The 19,096-nt window shown below is 47.1% G+C and overlaps 1 protein-coding gene across 1 annotated transcript in view; it reads left to right on the forward strand.

Moving 5' to 3' along the window:
* The first annotated feature begins 259 nt into the window (after positions 1 to 259).
* Positions 260 to 19,096, forward strand: part of LOC126348728 (zinc finger protein-like 1) — a 51,991-nt gene continuing 33,154 nt past the window's right edge. Inside the window, exon 1 of the mRNA XM_050002379.1 lies at positions 260 to 517. Within this exon, the coding sequence (XP_049858336.1) occupies positions 416 to 517 (102 nt within the window). The 5' untranslated portion in view covers positions 260 to 415. The remainder of the gene's footprint in view (positions 518 to 19,096) is intronic.

The following is a 19,096-nucleotide window of genomic DNA, read 5'->3' on the forward strand; positions in this document are numbered from 1 at the left end:
GGAGAGCTAAACATACTTTCTCTACACACAGTCTATAAAGTGCAGTATTGAATGTAGAAAGTTTTTGATCAAGATCAAATTATCACTTTTCTTGCTTCACTTACGTCCTCTGTACTTTCGTTTTGTTTTGACACGTACCATTTCACGAAGTTCCACATCGTCGACTTACGTTTGTCGATACGTTAGCACTAAATGGTAGAAGTATCTGTCTTGCTTTTTCTTTGTTCCAGTGTTATACGTTGGTTTGTCTTTGCTGCTCAAAGTCTGGTAAGGGTTTGTCAGGTGTTTGTTGTATGGACGTGGCCCGGTAGTGAAGTTGTTGAGTGATGAATGTTTGTATGATGTTGCTCCGTTTGTAACGAGTGTTTATGTGTATTATAGTGAGTTACATTGAATTTGAAGTGCCTTAATAGTTATGGGTCTCTGCAAATGTCCAAAACGAAGAGTAACGAATCAATTTTGTTTCGAACACCGAGTAAATGTCTGCGAAAATTGTATGGTCACAAATCATCCAAAAGTAAGTGCGAGCTGCTGCAAAACACTGACTGAATTACCCTTGCCTTAAATACAAGCTCTTACACGTAGCAATTGCTTCACAAAATAGCAGAGTATGACACTTACAGAATTACGTTCAATATGGAATAAGGATTTGAAGCAATTTAAGTTCTACATTGAAAGAAATTAAGAGCCTTGAGGTTTGCCGATGACTTTGTAATTCTGTCAGGAACAGCAAAAGATCTGGAGGAGCAGTTGAACGGAACCGATAGAGTTGTAAGACGAGCATCAACGAAAGTAAATCAAGGGTAGGCCTAATGGTAGCCTATGTAGTCTTTCAGTTGCATCAGGCGATTCGTAGGAAATTAATTAGGAAATGACATTGAAAGTAATAAGTGAATTTTGCTATTTGGGCATCAAAATAACTGACGATAGCCGAAATAGAGAGGAACTAAAATGCAGATTGGCTCTAGCAAGAGAAGATGTTCTGATAAAGAAGAATTCATTAACATCGAATATAAATTTTACAGTAAGGAAGTCTTTGCAGAATGTATTTGTCTAGAGTGTAACTTTGTTAGGAAGTAAAATGTGGATGAATAACAGTTCAGACACGTGGAAAACAAGCTTATTATATGAGGTATTGTAGAAGAATACTGGAGATTGAGTAAGTAGACTGAATAATAATAAGAAATTACTGAACCAAATTTAGGAGAAAAGAAATTAGTGGCACAACTAGACAGAAAGAAGGGATCCAGTTGATATGATACTTTGAGGTGTAAATGAACTGTCAATTTGTTATCTGAGGAAAGTTTATAGGGGGGGGGGGGGGGTTGTATAAAATTGTAGAGGTAAACCAGGGGATGAATACTGTTACAGCTCACACAGAACAGACTAACATGAAGAGTTACATCAAACCAGTCTTTGGACTGAAGGCCACCAGCACCACAACAAGAAGAACAACACGGAATAAGAAATGTTCCACCCTCAGTGTTCTAAATCATATCAGACAGTTAGCTTGATTCTCTCTCTAACACCTTTCAATTTCCAATTGAAAGTTTCATGGGTCAGATCACCATTGTGTTGGGGATCAGCAAAATGTCTTAGAGTGCTTTTTGAAATAGTGCTTCTGGAAGTGAAGAACAATTTTCTCTCATGATCCTGTAATTCAGTTTGTGAAAGCTTCATAACGCTTTTGTCAGAATGAACCCTGAAGTCACTAGCCTTCCTCCTGTCTTGCACAACCTTCACATACTTTGTAATACCTGCTAAAACCAGATATCAACAGATACTCCAGTTTTTCAGTAATTAATATGTCCAGACTATCTGCAGCACTGTAATGCATTCATCATGTTATTGTTATTAAAATTCATCCCCTGTGTTTTGAGGCATTTCAAATGTATGTTTCATCCACTTTGAACTCTGTACTGCCGTAAATAAATACCATCATGTCTGTTAGTAAAAGACAATACTTTATACTTCTCATTAAGAGTATATACCTAGATGACAGGACATACTTGTGACTGCAGTTGAGGACACTGTTTTCTATTTGTCTTCTGAAGTATTAGCTGCTGTTGTGTGCTCGGACATTAACATTGGTCGTGGATCTTCTAGTCTTTCACATTGTTGAGTGAGGCATACTTGATGTTATTTGTGAGTAAATTCATGGCTTTCTATCCATTTTAATGTTCCACAGAGATTCCCAATGTAATTGAATAATGCACCACATTAAATTCTCTCAACTTATTTTGCCAAAACAGACAGGCAATCACTTGGTTAACTGGTCTGACTGTCATTCTCAAATCACAAATAGTGTGTTAATTTAGATATGAACTAATGTAAAAAGAGATGATTGGGGTGACCATCAGTGGTGGTGCATTGTTGCGGTTATTACAAGGAAGAGGACTGTGTGTAGACTTCTACGCATATGGGATTCATTATGTAATAGTGTTGTATGTTATTCACAGATTAGAAACACTTATGCCATTCTTCATTTTGATCCCATCTCATTGAGTATACATTCATTGGCTTAAATGCAAGCGCCAAGCAAAGTGGCACATTGGTATATTTCTGGTTCTGAATACAGGTAGATTGTGTTTCAAATTAACCCCACCAATTCCCTTCTCATACACCCCTCCAAAAACCCTAGAAACACATTCTGACTACCCACCCCTGAAAACAACGGCCCCCCATGTCCATAAACCAACTGGAGACTTATCCCTCTCATATTTCCTCTTACCAAACTGCAACCTGGCAACCTCAACCAGCACCTCAGGCCCACCCAGGTTACCCCTGTACTTAGTATATTCAGAACAGACTTCCCTAAACATGAAAACCAACCTAAAACCATCCTCTTGCTCACACAAGTCTCATGCGCACAAAATCTATGGGAGGATCTATAACGAAAATAATAAGCCATCAAAACTATCTCTGCCCAACCTAGATCTCTCGAACAAGGTACCACGCCTCATGGAGCACCAAAGGTTATCCCTTCGGCACCGCCTCATGTAGCAGCCCCTGGTCTGAGACACCAGAACTCTGGCTAACCGCGTTTTCTGCTTGCACACGCCGCATTTCACAAGAAGCCCAAATAGTTGCAGGAACTTAATGAGGGACAACATATCATCCCCCATTTCAGCTTACAGACACACACTATTGTCCTTAGAAGTCATATCCATACCTAACAAAAGCAACCACAAATTAAATTAAATGACTTACCACATGACAAACAGCAAATGACACTGCAATTACATAAACACAACAGAAACTTAATTCTTAATTCACTGAAACCAAATTTATGTTCTTTTATAACAGTCACGACCGATAAGTGTCCAGTTCAAGCAGCGATACCCAAATGAATCCAATACACACACCACCAGAGGACACTACCAGCTGCGACAAGACGACATCTACAGACATAACACACTCATAAATTAAACTTCGTGCCATCATGAAGCCACACACAACAGCCGCCTCATGTTACAGGTCAAAGCCAACGGGTGAGATCGGATGCCTCCATTGACCCGTTATGGGCTGATAATTTGTGGGTGTGGATCTGATGCCTAATAGCGTCCCAGCTGTGCTCCATAAGCTTCAGATCGGGTGAATTTCGTGACCAACATATCGTGAGATTACTGTTATGCTGCACAAACCACTGCAAAATGAATCTGGCTTTGTGACAAGGACAGTTATCTGCTGGGCGGTACCATTTCCATCAGAGAAGACATCAAGCATGAAGGGATGCGGTTGGTCCGCAATTTTGACGTAGTTCACAGCTGTCATGGTGCCTCCAATTATTACCACATGAGTCTTAGAAGCCCAGGTGAATGGCCCCTTCAGCGTAATACTGCTCCCACCGGCCTGCATCTGTGGCTTGGTACACGTTTCATGCAGCCATTTACATGGATAATGGTGTACCTGGTCTCGACCATTGATCCAGTGTAACAAGAACTAGAATTCTTCTGAACAGGTGACATGTTTCCTTTGATGTACACTCCAATCATGATGATCCTATGCCCACTGCAAATATAATTGACTGTGTATCATGTAAGGATCATCTGCTGTAGAGTTCATTGTTCAGCAGTGTGTGCCACCTATCTTGCTTTACAGATAAGGCAAATCGCTAATCTCCACAATCTGTCATGAGGCATGGATATCCAGTGCCTTGAATAACCTATTTCTGGTTTCATTGTCCTTCAACCACTTCCCATAGATGATCATGACAGTAGCATGTTAGCAGCTGACTAGCTTTGCCCTTTGTGGGATGCTTGTTCCCAGGTGCCGAGGTATAACAATCTTCTCCTTGTCAAAGTCTCGTACATTGGTGGTTTTCCCTCACATCTTATATTCTTGCTAGAACTAATTTTTTATTTGTCTGTACTTTAGTTCTTTACTTATTTCTCAATTCCAAACTCATGGGAGCAAGGTGGGCTGTTGTAGGGCTTCATCCATTTCAACCAAGTATTGCAAATTCTTGGGACGGGATTTCCAGTTGTGGAATTTTACCCGATAATCTCAGGAAACTTGCAAAGACCTTCATCAGATTTGGGGATTAGAAGTATCTTAAGATTGATCTCCTCTTATATACTTTCATTGTTGTGTTAGGTGCCTGCATTGCCACCAGGCAGCATTCAGTTCCAGAGGTGGGCAGTAGTCATAATGTATTAGCTCGTGAGGGTAGAATCTGTCATCTTAATACAAGGGATACACGTCACACACACACGTTAAATGGGGACAGAGCAGGTAGTTGTTGAGGCCTTGTTGAAGGCACCCTACTGGCAATTTTTACATTTTAGAACGGATGGTGTGAGGAAATTTATTTTTGAGAGCATATGAAGAGCAGAAGTAATTTGGAGGTAATCATTATTCATAAATGAAAGTCATTTGTGAAAAGTATCTTCGCAGAGAGTTAATGTTTGAAGTGCTGTTGACCAGTGATCAAATTTAAAAGTCTGTTCATGAACTTGGTGATAAATCATAATGAAAGTCAAGCAGCTGGTGTTGTATTTGATGAATACAGAAGGTAAACAGATTTTTGTTGTTATTGTCATCATCATCTATAGCCTGGTTTGATGCAGCTCTGCTTGGTAATCTATCCTGTGCAAGCCTCCTCTTCTGTGCATAGCTACTGTTTAACCTACATTTATTTGAATCTGTGTAATGAAGTCAACCCTTGTCTCCCTTTAAAATACCCTATTCCCTCTTCTCTCAGTACTTCTCTCAATTGGCAGACTGACTATTCCTTGATGTCTCTGAATGTATTCTGTCAACTGATCCCTTATTTAAGTCAAAGTGTATCAAATTCCCTTTTCTTCCCAATTTGATTCAGTACCTCCTCAGCAGTTATCAGAACTATATGTCTAACCTTCAGCAATATACTGTAACACCATTTTTCTAAATCTTCTCTTCTTGTTTGAACTGTCTATCGTCCATGTTTCACAACTTTACAAGGGTACAGAACACACAAACATCTTCAGGAGGGTGCTTTGCATATGCCATAATGACATTTACATCCAAAATGAAAATCACAATTTTACCTCTGTTGTCTGATGCTTACAAGTTTCTTTACGTCTCACGTCGTTAGTAACAAGAAAAACCCCTATTCCCATGGAAGTCCAGTTTGTTCATTTTTAGTTTGCTAATGTTCTTGTGTTCAGTGGAGACATTCACTGCCATGTCTTGAGCCTCGTATCTATGTTGTGTTCTCACAATCATCAATTTATCAGTGCAGTACTGTGTTGTTAACTAATCCCTGGAATGTTATGTTCTCTCTGTTTCAGCCATCATTACTTATTTTGTTGCCCAAACAGCAAAACTTCTGTATTACATTTAGTTTCTCAGCTTCTCACCTTCACATGATGTAAGTGAGTTTGTACCAACATGTGTGATGCTTACAGGCAACTGGATAATGCATAATTCGCAGTCCCATGTTGACAGGTAGGGTTCACATGTACCCCGTGGTAAAGGCCAACCCCAGGGAGGGGTGATTGCCGGAGCTGCTGCCTTCCTAAATTGTTAATTGGTCAGGTGTGACATGGTGTGAACAATTACCCAAGGTGGGTAAAACCACACTCAAGAGTCCTTTTGCCACCCAACCAAATGTGTAACCTGTGGTAGGGATGCTCATAAGGCAATTGTGCGCCTCCTTCTTCCAGCTGTATCAACTGCAATGGCAACCATGCCACATCCTCCTGTGATTGTTCCATGTGTCTTGATGAGATGGCTGTCCTGGAGATCCAGGCAAAGGGAAAAGTTCCTTACCCGGTTGCTTGCAAGTTGTTGGCTAGTTGGAAACCCTGCAGTCTACCATCTGGCACCTACAGTACATCTTGCTCCATAAAGAACATGACCAAGTGGACTTGTGATTTCAAATTTAGCACTGTGGTTGTGAACTCACCCAGTGGCATGGTAGTGCCCGTGTCTCCACTCCAGCAGTGCACAAGCCACTGAACTTTTGCCCATGTGGCAAAGTCACCTGCCACACAACTGGCATGCTGGTAAGTGTTGAAGGAATACTCCCCCCGAAGAGTTCCTGTGTCCCTCCAGCCGAAAAACATCTGAATCTTCATCTGCCAGTGGGAAAGGCTTCACGAAGTCAAAAAAAGGGAAATGGTCTTCTCATTTGCCGACTTGGAAATACTCTTCTATGGTGTCACTGCATGATACCCTTGCCCGGCCAACCTCCGTGTCGCCGGTTTTCTACCCTAGACTCCACAGACTGACAGAAGGAGAATTCCAAAACCTCTGTAGACTTCATGGAGCAGGATCCTCTAGCCTCTGTGCTCTGTAGCAGTGAGTCTTCAAGGTTGGCACTCAACAGCAGCCGAGATGATACCCCTTCATTTTTTCCTTGTCATGACTCTCCTCCAATCGAACATTGGCAGTTTTCGATCCTAAAAAGAGGACTTATCCCTGCTCTTTGAATCACAGCTTTGACTTGTACTCTGCCTCCAGGAAACAAAATTCTGTCCCCACAACCACTTTGAGATCTTCCATTTCTTCCCGGTCTGCTCCGACCGTCCCCCCAAGGACAGTATTCCATCTCATGGGGGACTCATGCTGCTCATCCAGGGTTATCATAGTCAACCCATCTCCCTGACTACTCAACTCCAAGCTGTTGCAGTCTGCATTTTCCTTCCTCACTTGACTTTTTGCCTTTGTACCGTTTACATCCCTCCATCACTCGGTGTCACCGGAGCAGACTTCCTCCAGCTTATTGGGCAACTCTCTCATCCTTTTCTGCTGCTCGGTGACTAATGCACACCATCCCCTTTGAGTCTCGCCGAGAACCTGTCAGAGGGGTGCCCTCTTGGCTGACCTTCTCAATCGCCTTAACCTAATCTGCCTTTACACGGTAGCACCTATGTTCCTTTCAGAATCCACTCACACCTATTCCCATTTGCATCTCTCTTTCTGCACTGCCCAGCTTGTTCATCATCTTCAGTGGTCCGCGCTCTGACACATTCTCAAGTGACCATTTCCCATGTGCCATCCGATTGCTGACTCCTACCCCACCCATGTGCACACACAGATGGCAGCTTTCTATGGCTGACTAGAGCCTTTACACCTCTCTCACAACCTTCAGTGAATAACATTTTCCCAGTTGTGATGACCAGATAGAATATCTTACGAATGTTATCCTTACCGCCACAGAACGTTCCATTCCTTGGAGTCCCTTTTTAATGCACTGTGTCCCAGTCCCTTGGTGGACTGAGGTGTGCTGCAACACCATTTGCGCCCGGATAAGTGCTCTCCACCTATGGTAACAAACTGCTTTCATTACAAACAGTGTGTGCACACTGTCGTCATGTTCTTTGGGATAGCAGAAAATCTAGCTGGATTTCCTTCACTAGTTTTTTTAACAATTCCACTCTCTCTTCCGTCATGTGGGCCAACCTCTGATGCTCCAATTTTTGGCCTGACAGTTGCAGAAAATGTCACAGTGGACCCCACTGCTCTCTCCAGCACCTTGGGCTTCTGTTTTGTGGCGAATTCAAAGTCCACTCACTATAACCCTGCCTTCCTGTGTCGGAAACGAGTGGAGGAGGCTCAAACGATACCCTTTTGTTTTCAGAATCGTGAGTGCTACAACACCGATTTTACTACAAAGTGCATGCTCTCACGTTATCCCAATCCTCTGTCCCAGGGCTGGATGATATTCACCTTCAGATGCTGCAGAACCTTTCTCTTGCAGGCGAGCTCTTTTCCTTCATACAGACAGTCGCATCTGGACAGAGGGCACATTTCCCCGACACTGGCGTGAAGCCACTGTCATACCCATACCCAAGCCTGGCAAGAACAAACACCCATTTGTCTCACCATCTGTGTTTGCAAGGTGGTGGAACATATGATTCATGCCTGGCTGTTATGGTTGTGTGAATTTTAGAATTTACTTACCACTGCACAGTGTGGACTTCGAGCATGCCGTTCTGTGGTTGACTGTCTCGTTACCTTGTCCACTCATGTCTTGAATGGTTTTCTGCAGAAATACCAGACTGTGGCCATGTTTTTCGATTTGTAGAAAGTCTATGACACCTGCTGGAGGACTGACATCTTCTGTGCTCTCTACACCACTCATGCATGCCCCATTTAATTCAGGAATATTTAAGAGACCAAGTTTTCAAGATACATGTGGGCTCTTCCTTGTTGAGCACCTTTATCCAGGAAAATGGTGTGCCTCAGGGTTCTCTCCTGGGTGTCGTCCCTTTGCTATTGCCATCAACCCCATAATGGCTTCTCTGCCTCCAGGCTTCTCCATCTACTGTTTTGTTCATGATTTTGTGATCTATTGCAGTTGTCCATGGACTTGTCTCCTTGAGTGGCATCTTCAGCGATGTCTTGATCTCTGTACTCATGCAGTATCGGTAGTGGCTTTCGCTTTTCCACTGACAAATTTCTGGCAGCCCAATCGGTTTCTTCCACTGTCTTTACATCTTGTGCCTGTTGCTCTTCCGTTCGTTGAAACTACGAAGTTCCTGGGGCTCATGCTCAACAGGAAACTTTCTTGGTCCTCCCAAGTACCTTACCTGGCCGCCCACTGTACACTGTCCCTCAATGTCCTACATGCCCTCAACAGTATTTCCTGGGGAGTGGATCAGACCACCCTCCTACGTTTTTTTTTTTTTTTTTTTTTTTTTTTTTTTTTTTTTTTTTTTTTTTTTTTTTTTTTTCAGTCCATTGTCTGTTCAAAACTAGACTATTGGTGTATCGTTTATGCACCTGCACATCCGCCCCTCTTACGTTGTCTCAATACTGTCCACCATCTTGGCATCTGTTTGGTCACTGGCACCTTTTACACTTGCCTGGTTGAGATTCTTTCTGTCAGAGCTGCCAAACTACCACTGTCATATCTTCCTGACTTCCTCCTCCGCAGATACTGGTGCTGTTTGTCTGCCATGCCTGGCCACCCATCCTACTCCCTCTTCTTCGATGACCCCTTTGATCGCCAGTATGGGGCCCGTCCCTCTTCTCTGTTACATCCTTGAGTTCGCTTTCACCTCATATTCTGGTAGCTTAACTTTACAGTACCTGCCACTTTCCCGATGGGTGTGAATCCTTCACAACTTTGGCTTTGTGCAGCAGTCCATGTTCACCTTAACCTTAATTTGCGTCCCAAAGACATTACTCCAGCCTCACTCTATCACTTTAAGTTTCACGACCTTCACACGGAACTTCGCGATAGTACCTTTGTGTAAACTGATGGCTCTCGGACTGACCGTGCAGTTGGGCATGCCTTCATCATTGGCGCCAACGAGTTTCGGTATCAGCTTCTGGAACACACCTTTGTATTTACAGCGGAGTTCTTCGCCCTGTATCAGGCAATGCAGTACATCTGGAGACATAGGCTTTTCAATTGCATCATCTGTTCTGACTCTCTCAGTGTCCTTCAGAATGTCAGTGCGTTGTCACCATCCATCCCTTAGTGCAAAGGGTCCAGGAAAGCTGTCACTTTATCATTTTTGATGGTGCCACTGTGATGTTTATGTGGGCTCCTGGTCATGTCAGTCTGATGGGAAACGAGGCCACTGATTCTGCTGGCAAGGCTGCAGTTCTCGTTACCTCGTCCTGTTAGTTCTTCCATTCCCTCTGATGATCCCAGCATTGCTGTGTGTAGGCAGGTGGTGTCACTTTGGCACCATCACTGGTCCTCTCTTCATGGGAACAAGTTATGGGGAATTAAACCTCTCCCATTGACTAGGACGACCTCCTCTGTCCTCTTACCGTTAGATCAGTTTAGTTAGGTTGCATATTGGGCACTGTGTTTTTAGCCATCGCCATTTATTAAGTGGTGCTCCCCTCCACTATGTGCTCATTGGCCTCAACCCTTGATGGTTCGCCATTTCCTGATGGCACACCCTTTTGTTTTTAACCACTTTCATTCTCATTTATATTTGCCACCTGAGTTATTGGCCGTTTTAGTAAACAACATACAGGCTGTTGACTGTTTTACTTTTTATCGTCATAGCAATATCGTGAAGGACATTTAATCTTTAGATCAGGACCTGCATTTCTCTATGACACATTTTATGGACCTTTCTCCAACTCCCTGTTTTTTTTTTTTTTTTTTTTTTTTCCCCCCTTAGTGTTCTATGGTTCTGGCATGGGCTCGTATGCCCCTAATTGTTTTTGCACCCTAAAACAAAACAAAAGCACTGCCCTCACGCTATCCCCTGGCACACAGTCGACATTATCCCTCTCCAAGTAGGAATACTGAGGATGGTAATGTGTAATCTGGTAGCCAATAGGCAAAATAAATAAATTGTGACCAAAGACTAAAACTTATGCTTTTTCAGTATTGTATTGGTAGCTGTTCCGCAAATAGTATGTTGGCACTGTGTATTAAAGATAAGTCATATAGTCAGCATTGCCTCACTTATTCATACATTACTGCGGAGCTGAAAATTTTTCCTGAGATCAGCTTCTACCAGTCTTTTCATTGTTCTGTAAACAGTTCATGGCAGTCTTTTGCAACCTTGACTTATTAAACTGTTGCTTCTGTAATATTCACGTCTCTCAGCAACTTCCTGCTTTGAAATTGAAGTTATTACATTCTTCTGGAAGTCAGCATATTTTGCTAGTCTGGATATCTTGCTTACCTGGTGGAACTGTTTTATCATAACTGGGGCTCCAAAAGAGTTCAATAATATTGAATGAATGTTGTCTGCATCGGGTGCCTCATTTCATCTTGGGTTTTTCAGTGCTCTCTCATGTTCTTCTCACAGTATCATGTCTCCCTCCTCGTCCTCATCTACTCCTCAGGTGGCTCATTACTCTATTGAGAAGTGTATGCATGGCAGGCATTTGTCCCCAAGCCATTGCAGTACTACTTCCTTTCCTGTGCTGCAATTTTAATCTCAGGGTATACCTTTTTTCCGACTTCTTGCCCAGGACAGATTCTCTGCTGACAATCTAGCTTGCTCGTAGGATGTGGATTCTGGCAACTCCCACTTTGTTCCTTTCTTTTATACCACATATTTTGGTTCATTTATGTTTGGTCCCCAAATCTGGGTTTGACCTCCACCCTTCTTCTTCATTTTTTTTAAAAAAAAGGTGACTGGGGTTCCTCAGTGCCCCGACCAATTTTTATTTATCAGTTTTTATTGCATCGGTTGTTTCGAGTTACAATTGGTACGTTACTCAGCTCCCCACCAGTCCAAGAGAACACCTCCTGTGGGACTCCATACTGAGTGTTATACTTTTCTTTATCATCATCATCATCAAAGTGATTGTGATCTGTCGAATCACTGGTCACTTCTGTGTTGTTTTTTGATGGCTTTTGCATTTAGTAAAATGCAAGTCATGCATTTCTGTCATACCATGGTCTATTCTGCCCCAGAATTCAATTAGGGTATCCAGCACTTGGAAGTTGTTGCCCATTCTTGATTTTTGAATCTCTTCTTAGGTAAAAAGCTGACGTGCCTGCCACCATATTCATAAACTAAAGGCAGTATTAATTCAAAAGCTTAATGCTTCCTACTTCCTCGCCTACCCCTCTTGGGGTGCAGATCATGCTATTGCCTTCCTTATTTACCAGTCACTAATCTCATCCTGGCAGAACCATGGTGGTCTGGTTTATGCCTCAGGAGCACCTTCAGCTTATAAATTGTTAGACCCAGTCCATTATCATGGAGTAAGACTGAAGACTAGCAACTGGTACCTTCGTGATTAGTCCCATGGACACCCCCCTGTGGGTTCGGGGGTAAGAATAGGCCCACGGTATTCCTGCCTGTCGTAAGAGGCGACTAAAAGGAGTCTCAAACGTTTTGGCCTTGTGAGATGGTCCCCTAACGGGTTTGACCTCCATCCTTCTAAATTTTCCGAAGAGCGAGCCGATTGGGGAAGGGCGCCTTACAAGGAGCGATGTGTCCATCAAGCATTACCATCTCTAGCCAGGTTTGTCGTCATCGCTTAGCAGTCCCGCTCACCTACCATCTCTTGGGCGTGGATTTGTTCTTGGGTGCGGTTTCTTGCAGTCTGCTATGCTGTGTCGCTTTATGCGCCAATGACGATATTGGACTACATCACCCGAAATCCAGCACGGTAGCCAGTCCGTTGTGGTGGGGCCGCCATGTACCCTGTTGGTTGTAGCCCCCTGACTACACAGGGATCGCTCTGCTGATGCCAGCGCCGTTAACTCCCCACGTATGCCAAGGAGTAGATGCCTATCTCCTTGGGGCATTGGGACTCCCGGCAATGGCCATCCTGCCAGGTGGTCGTTGCTGAGGCTGGGTGGCACCCGTGGGGAGGGCCCTTGGTCGGAGTAGGTGGCATCAGGGCGGATGACCCGCAATGAAGCGTGGTACATCATCTCTTGCTGGTGGCCAGCCGCCAGCAGTCTCTAAGCGTTCCAGGGCTCAATACAACGCAACTACATATGACCCCAAATCGTTCCCCTCCCTGGCTACACCATGGGAGGAACGAAAGACTAAGGATGCCAGCGAACCATACTCGTCCCGCTACCTGGTGTGTACGAGAGCTGATGGTGAATCCTTTACATCCATGAAGCCTCAGTTCTTCGTCGAGCACTTAGAGGACAAGTTCGGGGAGGTGGAGGGCTTGTCCAAAATGCGCTCGGGCTCGGTTTTGATCAAATCGGCGTCCTCCGCCCAGTCCCGCCGGTTACTCGATTGTAACAAGCTGGGGGATGTTCCGGTTACAATCACGCCCCATAAGAGTCTTAATATGGTCCAGGGCATAATATTCCATCGGGACCTTCTATTGCAGTCCGATGACGAGCTTCGCGCCAATTTAGAGCGGCGAGGTGTTCACTTCGTCCGGCGCGTACATCGTGGTCCAAGGGATAAGCAGGTTGCCACCGGTGCCTTCATCTTGGCCTTCGAGGGTGATACTTTACCTGAGAAGGTCAAGGTGATGGTCTATCGTTGTGACGTCAAGCCCTATATCCCTCCCCCGATGCGGTGCTTTAAGTGCTGGAAGTTCGGGCATATGTCTTCCTGCTGTACTTCCAGCCTCACATGTCGAGATTGTGGACGCCCATCACATCCCAATACTCCATGTGCTCCGCCTCCCATCTGTGTAAACTGCGGAGAGCACCACTCACCTTGCTCGCTGGACTGCAGGATCTTCCAGAAAGAGTGCAAAATCATGGAGTATAAGACCCTGGACCGCCTGACATACACTGAGGCCAGGCAGAAGTTCGAACGCCTCCATCCTGTTCGAATGACTGCCTCTTACGCCGCGGCTACTACTGTTATGGCCCCATTAGCTCTCCCTCAGACTGCCACCTCTCAGAGCCGGAATGCTACACCTGCCCCCTTGATGGTGGGGGGCACTTCACTCCCTGCTGCTCCTGCACTACCTGCCTCAGGAGCAGCAACCCCCCAACCATCGGGGACATCAGTCCCCACTTCTAAGCTGGGGAAGCCTCAAACTTCCCCTGCTCGAATAGCACGGAAAGGGTCCCTTCCTTCCCAGGTTTCCGCCTCTGGGAAGGGTGACGTCAGCCAATGGAAGAAAAGCAGACCAGCGGCTGATCGCAGGGCTTCCCGCTCCTCCTCCGTCCCGGAGACTGACTCGCTGGAGCCCTCCCAGCCAATGAAACCCAAGGACCAGAGAGACAAGACGAAGAAGAAGACCTCTAAGGCCAAGGACCACGCGGTGGCATCCACCCCACTGCTCCCTACAGGCTCTGCGTCCGGGGATAAGGTGGAGATCCGGGCGTCCGCTGAGGACCTGGATCTCGCCGGACCCTCAGACGCCATGGAAGCAGATTGTACTGGTCCTCCATCGGTGGCAGCAGGTGACCCAGTGGCGTGATCTGCCTCCTCGGCCCCTTCACGCCTTTTTCGGACATGGACAAAGCAATACTCCAGTGGAACTGCAGCGCTTTTTTCCACCACCTTGCTGAGCTTCGCCAACTCATCAGCAGTCACCCTTTCCTCTGCATTGCCCTACAGGAAACTTGGTTTCCGGCAATGCGGACCCCTGCCCTACGTGGGTATCGGGGTTATTACAAGAATCGGGCAGCTTATGAGAGGGTATCTGGTGGAGTCTGCGTCTACATCCTTAACTCTGTCTACAGCGAATGTGTACCTCTTCACACACCTTTAGAGGCTGTCGCTGTAAGGATGTGGACGCCTCAGCCTATTACTGTCTGCAGTTTGTATCTTCCGCCAGATGGTGATGTCTCGCGTCATGTGTTGGCTGCATTGATAGCACAACTGCCTCCTCCTTTTGTGTTACTGGGCGACTTTAACGCCCATAACCCCCTGTGGGGTAGCGCCGCGATTACTGGCCGGGGTAGAGATGTCGAGACTCTTCTCTCGCAGCTTGACATCTGCCTCTTAAACAGGGGAGAGCCGACACATTTCAGCGTAGTCCATGGCACATTTTCGGCCATCGACCTTTCTATCTGCAGCCCCGGACTTTCACCATCCATCCACTGGAGTGTCCATGACGACTTATGTGGTAGTGACCATTTCCCCATCTTTCTGTCACTACCACAGCGTCACTCTTCTGAACGCCCCTCCAGATGGGCTCTGAATAAGGCTGATTGGGGCTTGTTCTCCTCTCTCGCCACTATCGCACCTCCTTCCCCTGACACCATTGATGCGGTGGTTCAGTCGGTCACCACCGGCATCGTTTCTGCGGCGGCATCTGCGATTCCCTGTTCATCCGGGTCCCCTCGGCGGAGGACTGTGCCTTGGTGGGCGCCCGAGATCGCAGAGGCGATTAGAGATCGCCGGCGGGCTCTTCAACGCCATAAGCGGCACCCGTCCTTGGAGAACCTCATCGTTTTTAAACAGCTCCGTGCCCGTGCCCGACGCCTTATTCGCCAACGGAAGCAGGAGTGCTGGGAACGGTATGTTTCCACCATTGGCGTCTGTACCTCTGCATCGCAGGTTTGGGCTAAGATTAGGCGACTCCATGGCTATCGGCCGCCTGTCTCTGTCCCTGGGCTTTCGCTGAATGGAGTGGTGTGTACTGACTCCGACACGATTACGGACCGGTTAGCAGCGCATTTTGCTCAGTGTTCCGCATCTACGTATTACCCACTGGCCTTCCGCTCCCGGAAAGAGCGGTTGGAGAGTTGGAGGCTTTCCTTTCACACGCGCCACGCGGAGTCGTACAATGCTCCTTTCAGCGACTGGGAATTCCAGAGTGCACTATCTGCTTGCCCTGATACGGCTCCTGGGCCAGACCGCATCCACAGCCAGATGCTGAAACACCTCTCTGTGAATTGCCAGCGACACCTCCTAGATGTTTTCAACCGCATGTGGGTTGAGGGTGAATTCCCGTCTCAATGGCGAGAAAGCATCGTCCTCCCCGTGTTGAAACCTGGCAAGAACCCGCTGGAGGTGGACAGCTACCGCCCCATAAGCCTCACCAACGTTCTTTGCAAGTTGCTAGAACGTATGGTGAGCTGGAGGTTGAGTTGGCTCCTCGAGTCTCGAGGCCTTCTGGCTCCGTCTCAGGGTGGGTTCCGTAAAGGCCGCTCTGCCGTCGATAATCTGGTCTCCCTAGAGTCTGCCGTCCGTACAGCCTTTGCACGCCGCCAACATCTGGTTGCCGTCTTCTTCGACATGCGGAAGGCGTACGATATGACTTGGCGATATCACATCCTGGCCACACTTCATGGGTGGGGTCTTAGGGGCCCGCTCCCGATTTTTATTCAGAATTTTCTGTCGTCTCGTTCCTTCTGCGTGCAAGTTGCTGCGTCCCATAGTTCCTCCCGGGTCCAGGAGAACGGGGTCCCACAGGGGTCTGTCCTCAGTGTCTCCCTGTTTTTAATTGCGATCAATGGGCTCGCTGAGGCGGTGGGATCGTCCGTCGCAGCTTCGTTGTATGCAGACGACTTCTGCCTCTACTACAGCTCCGCTGGCATTGCAGTTGCTGAGCGCCAGCTGCAGGGCGCTATCCGCAAGGCGCAGTCGTGGGCTGTAGCGCACGGCTTCCAGTTTTCGGCCGCTAAGACCTGCGTTATGCATTTCTGCCGGCGTCGCACGGTTCACCCTGAGCCACGCCTTTACCTTGACGGTGAACCTCTTGCTGTGGTAGAGACGCATCGGTTCTTGGGACTGGTATTTGATGCCCGGTTGACTTGGCTGCCTCATATTAGGCAGCTTAAACAAACTTGCTGGCGGCATTTAAACGCTCTTCGTTGCCTTAGCCACACCGGATGGGGTGCCGATCGGTCCACCCTTCTCCGGCTGTATCAAGCGCTGATCCAGTCCCGCCTGGATTATGGGTGTGTGGCTTATGGTTCGGCGTCGCCATCAGCGTTGCAATTGCTGGATCCCATCCATCACTGCGGGATCCGACTCGCCACAGGAGCATTTCGGACAAGCCCTGTTGACAGCTTACTTGTGGAGGCTGGTGTTCCTCCATTGCGGATCCGGCGCGACCGACTTCTGGCCGCTTATGCTGCCCACGTTTGTAGCTTGCCAGGGCATCCTAACTACCGTCTCCTGTTCCCGCACTCGATCGTCCATCTTCCAGACAGGCGGCCCCGGTCAGGGTGTACGATCGCGGTTCGCATCCGGGCTCTACTGTGTGGGATTGAGTTTTTTCCTCTCCCGCCTGTTTTCCGGGCCAATCTCCGTCTGCCCCCTTGGTGTGTGCGCCGACCATGCATTCGGCTGGATTTGGCACAGGGTCCGAAAGACTCGGTCCCTCCTCCGGCCCTCCGCCGCCGCTTTGTTGCTCTCCTTGCCGAGTTTCCCGGATCTGCCGTGACCTATACCGACGGTTCGATGGTCTCTGGTCGCACTGGTTACGCTCTTACTCTAGAGGATCATTGTGAGCAACGGTCGCTGGCACCCGGGAACAGTGTATACACTGCCGAGTTGGTTGCCATCTATCGCGCCCTAGAGTATATCCGCTCCCGCTCAGGTGAGTCCTTTGTCATCTGTAGTGACTCCCTGAGTGGTTTACGAGCTCTTGACCAGTGCTTTCCTCGTTCCCGTCTGGTGATGGCCATCCACGAGTCGCTCCATGCTCTTGCCCGTTGCGGCCGCTCCGTGGTCTTTGTTTGGACCCCAGGTCATGTCGGCATCCCGGGCAATGAGCGGGTTGACACGCTGGCTAAACAGGCAGTGAGTTCACCGGCTCTGGAACTCGGCCTTATGGAGTGTGATCTCCTGTCGCTTTTGCGCCAGAAAGTGCTTGGTGCCTGGGGTGACGAGTGGCGCACCCTGTCCACGCCCAACAAACTTCGGGCGGTGAAGGAGACGACCCGTGTGTGGCGCTCCTCCATGCGGGCCTCTCGGAAGGACTCTGTCGTCCTCTGCCGGCTGCGCGTTGGCCACACGTGGCTGACGCACGGCCATTTGTTGCGCCGGGAGGACCCACCGCTATGTCGCTGCGGGGCAGCTCTGACGGTGGTCCACATTTTGGTGGACTGCCCGCTTTTAACAGGACTCAGGCAGACGTTTGCGCTGCCTGATACCCTCCCTGCCCTTTTATGTGATGACGTTGCTATGGCGGACCTCGTGTTGAGTTTTATTCGGGCAGGGGGTTTTTATCGTATGATTTGAGTGTTTGTCCTTTTCTTTCCTGTATTGACTTGGGCCTTTGGCCTGTGGTTTTAAACTGTGGGTTTTAATGTCATTTGGTGGTTGGCTTTTCCTTCTTTTCATGGTCGGCCAACCACCTTCACACTCGGTGCGATTTTAGTTCCGTTTGTCTGGTCTTTGTCTGCCTTTCTTGTATTGTGTCGTCCCTTGTCTCAGTTCTCCGTTTTTAACGACTGACAGTTTTTATTTCGTGTGATTTTTATCGTGGAACAAGGGACCGATGACCTTAGCAGTCTGGTCCCTTCAATCCCACACCCAACCAACCAGTCCCATGGACATTTTAACAGACTTGCCTTGTCTGTATTATAATTTGTAGTAACTCAGTGGGCATTACCGATATTACTCTTGTTATCTTGTGGTACCTGCTGTTCATGACTTTCTGTCTGACCTTAGACCTACAGTATTCACATTGTCTTTCCTGCACCCACCCATCTACTTACCTAATTCTTTCTCTTACTGTATTTTACTTTTGTCAGTCTCACTGATGTTCATTGCATTTCTAGCTTTCTTGCTTTTACTATTACAGATCTCCTGGCTAGAAGGCTTTATTGATTCCATTACTGTCTGAGCCGTTCATTCGCTTGACGAGGGTCAGATGTGAGTGACGTTTCTCTCGCCACAGATCTAGCTCTGTGGGAGTCCTCATCTGCTCTCTGACATGCACACCAGCTCGATCCGTATACTTTTACATTATCTCTCTTCAGATGTTTTCTCTGCTTTGACATCGATATTGCTGTCAGTTCCTCATGTTTCACTCCAGATGGAGTCTCTTGAACGGGGGGGGGGGGGGGGGGGGGGCGGGGGATGGGCATTGTTTAGTCTCTCAACATACACACACACACACACTCTCTCTCTCTCTCTCTCTCTCTCTCTCTCTCTCTCTCTCTCTCTCTCTCTCTCTCTACCAATCCGTTTTTGCATTTTAATGGATCAGTGCATATACATTCATTTCACTTATAAACATTTGTCGTTTGCATGTTGCGTCTGGCAACCAACAGCTCTTATGTACAACTTCCTCCTGGCATAAGTTCTAAAATGTAACTGACTGCTACACCAAGCACGCGTCTAAT

Source organism: Schistocerca gregaria, chromosome 1 (assembly GCF_023897955.1).
Source record: "Schistocerca gregaria isolate iqSchGreg1 chromosome 1, iqSchGreg1.2, whole genome shotgun sequence".
Taxonomy (NCBI): Eukaryota; Metazoa; Arthropoda; class Insecta; order Orthoptera; family Acrididae; genus Schistocerca; species Schistocerca gregaria.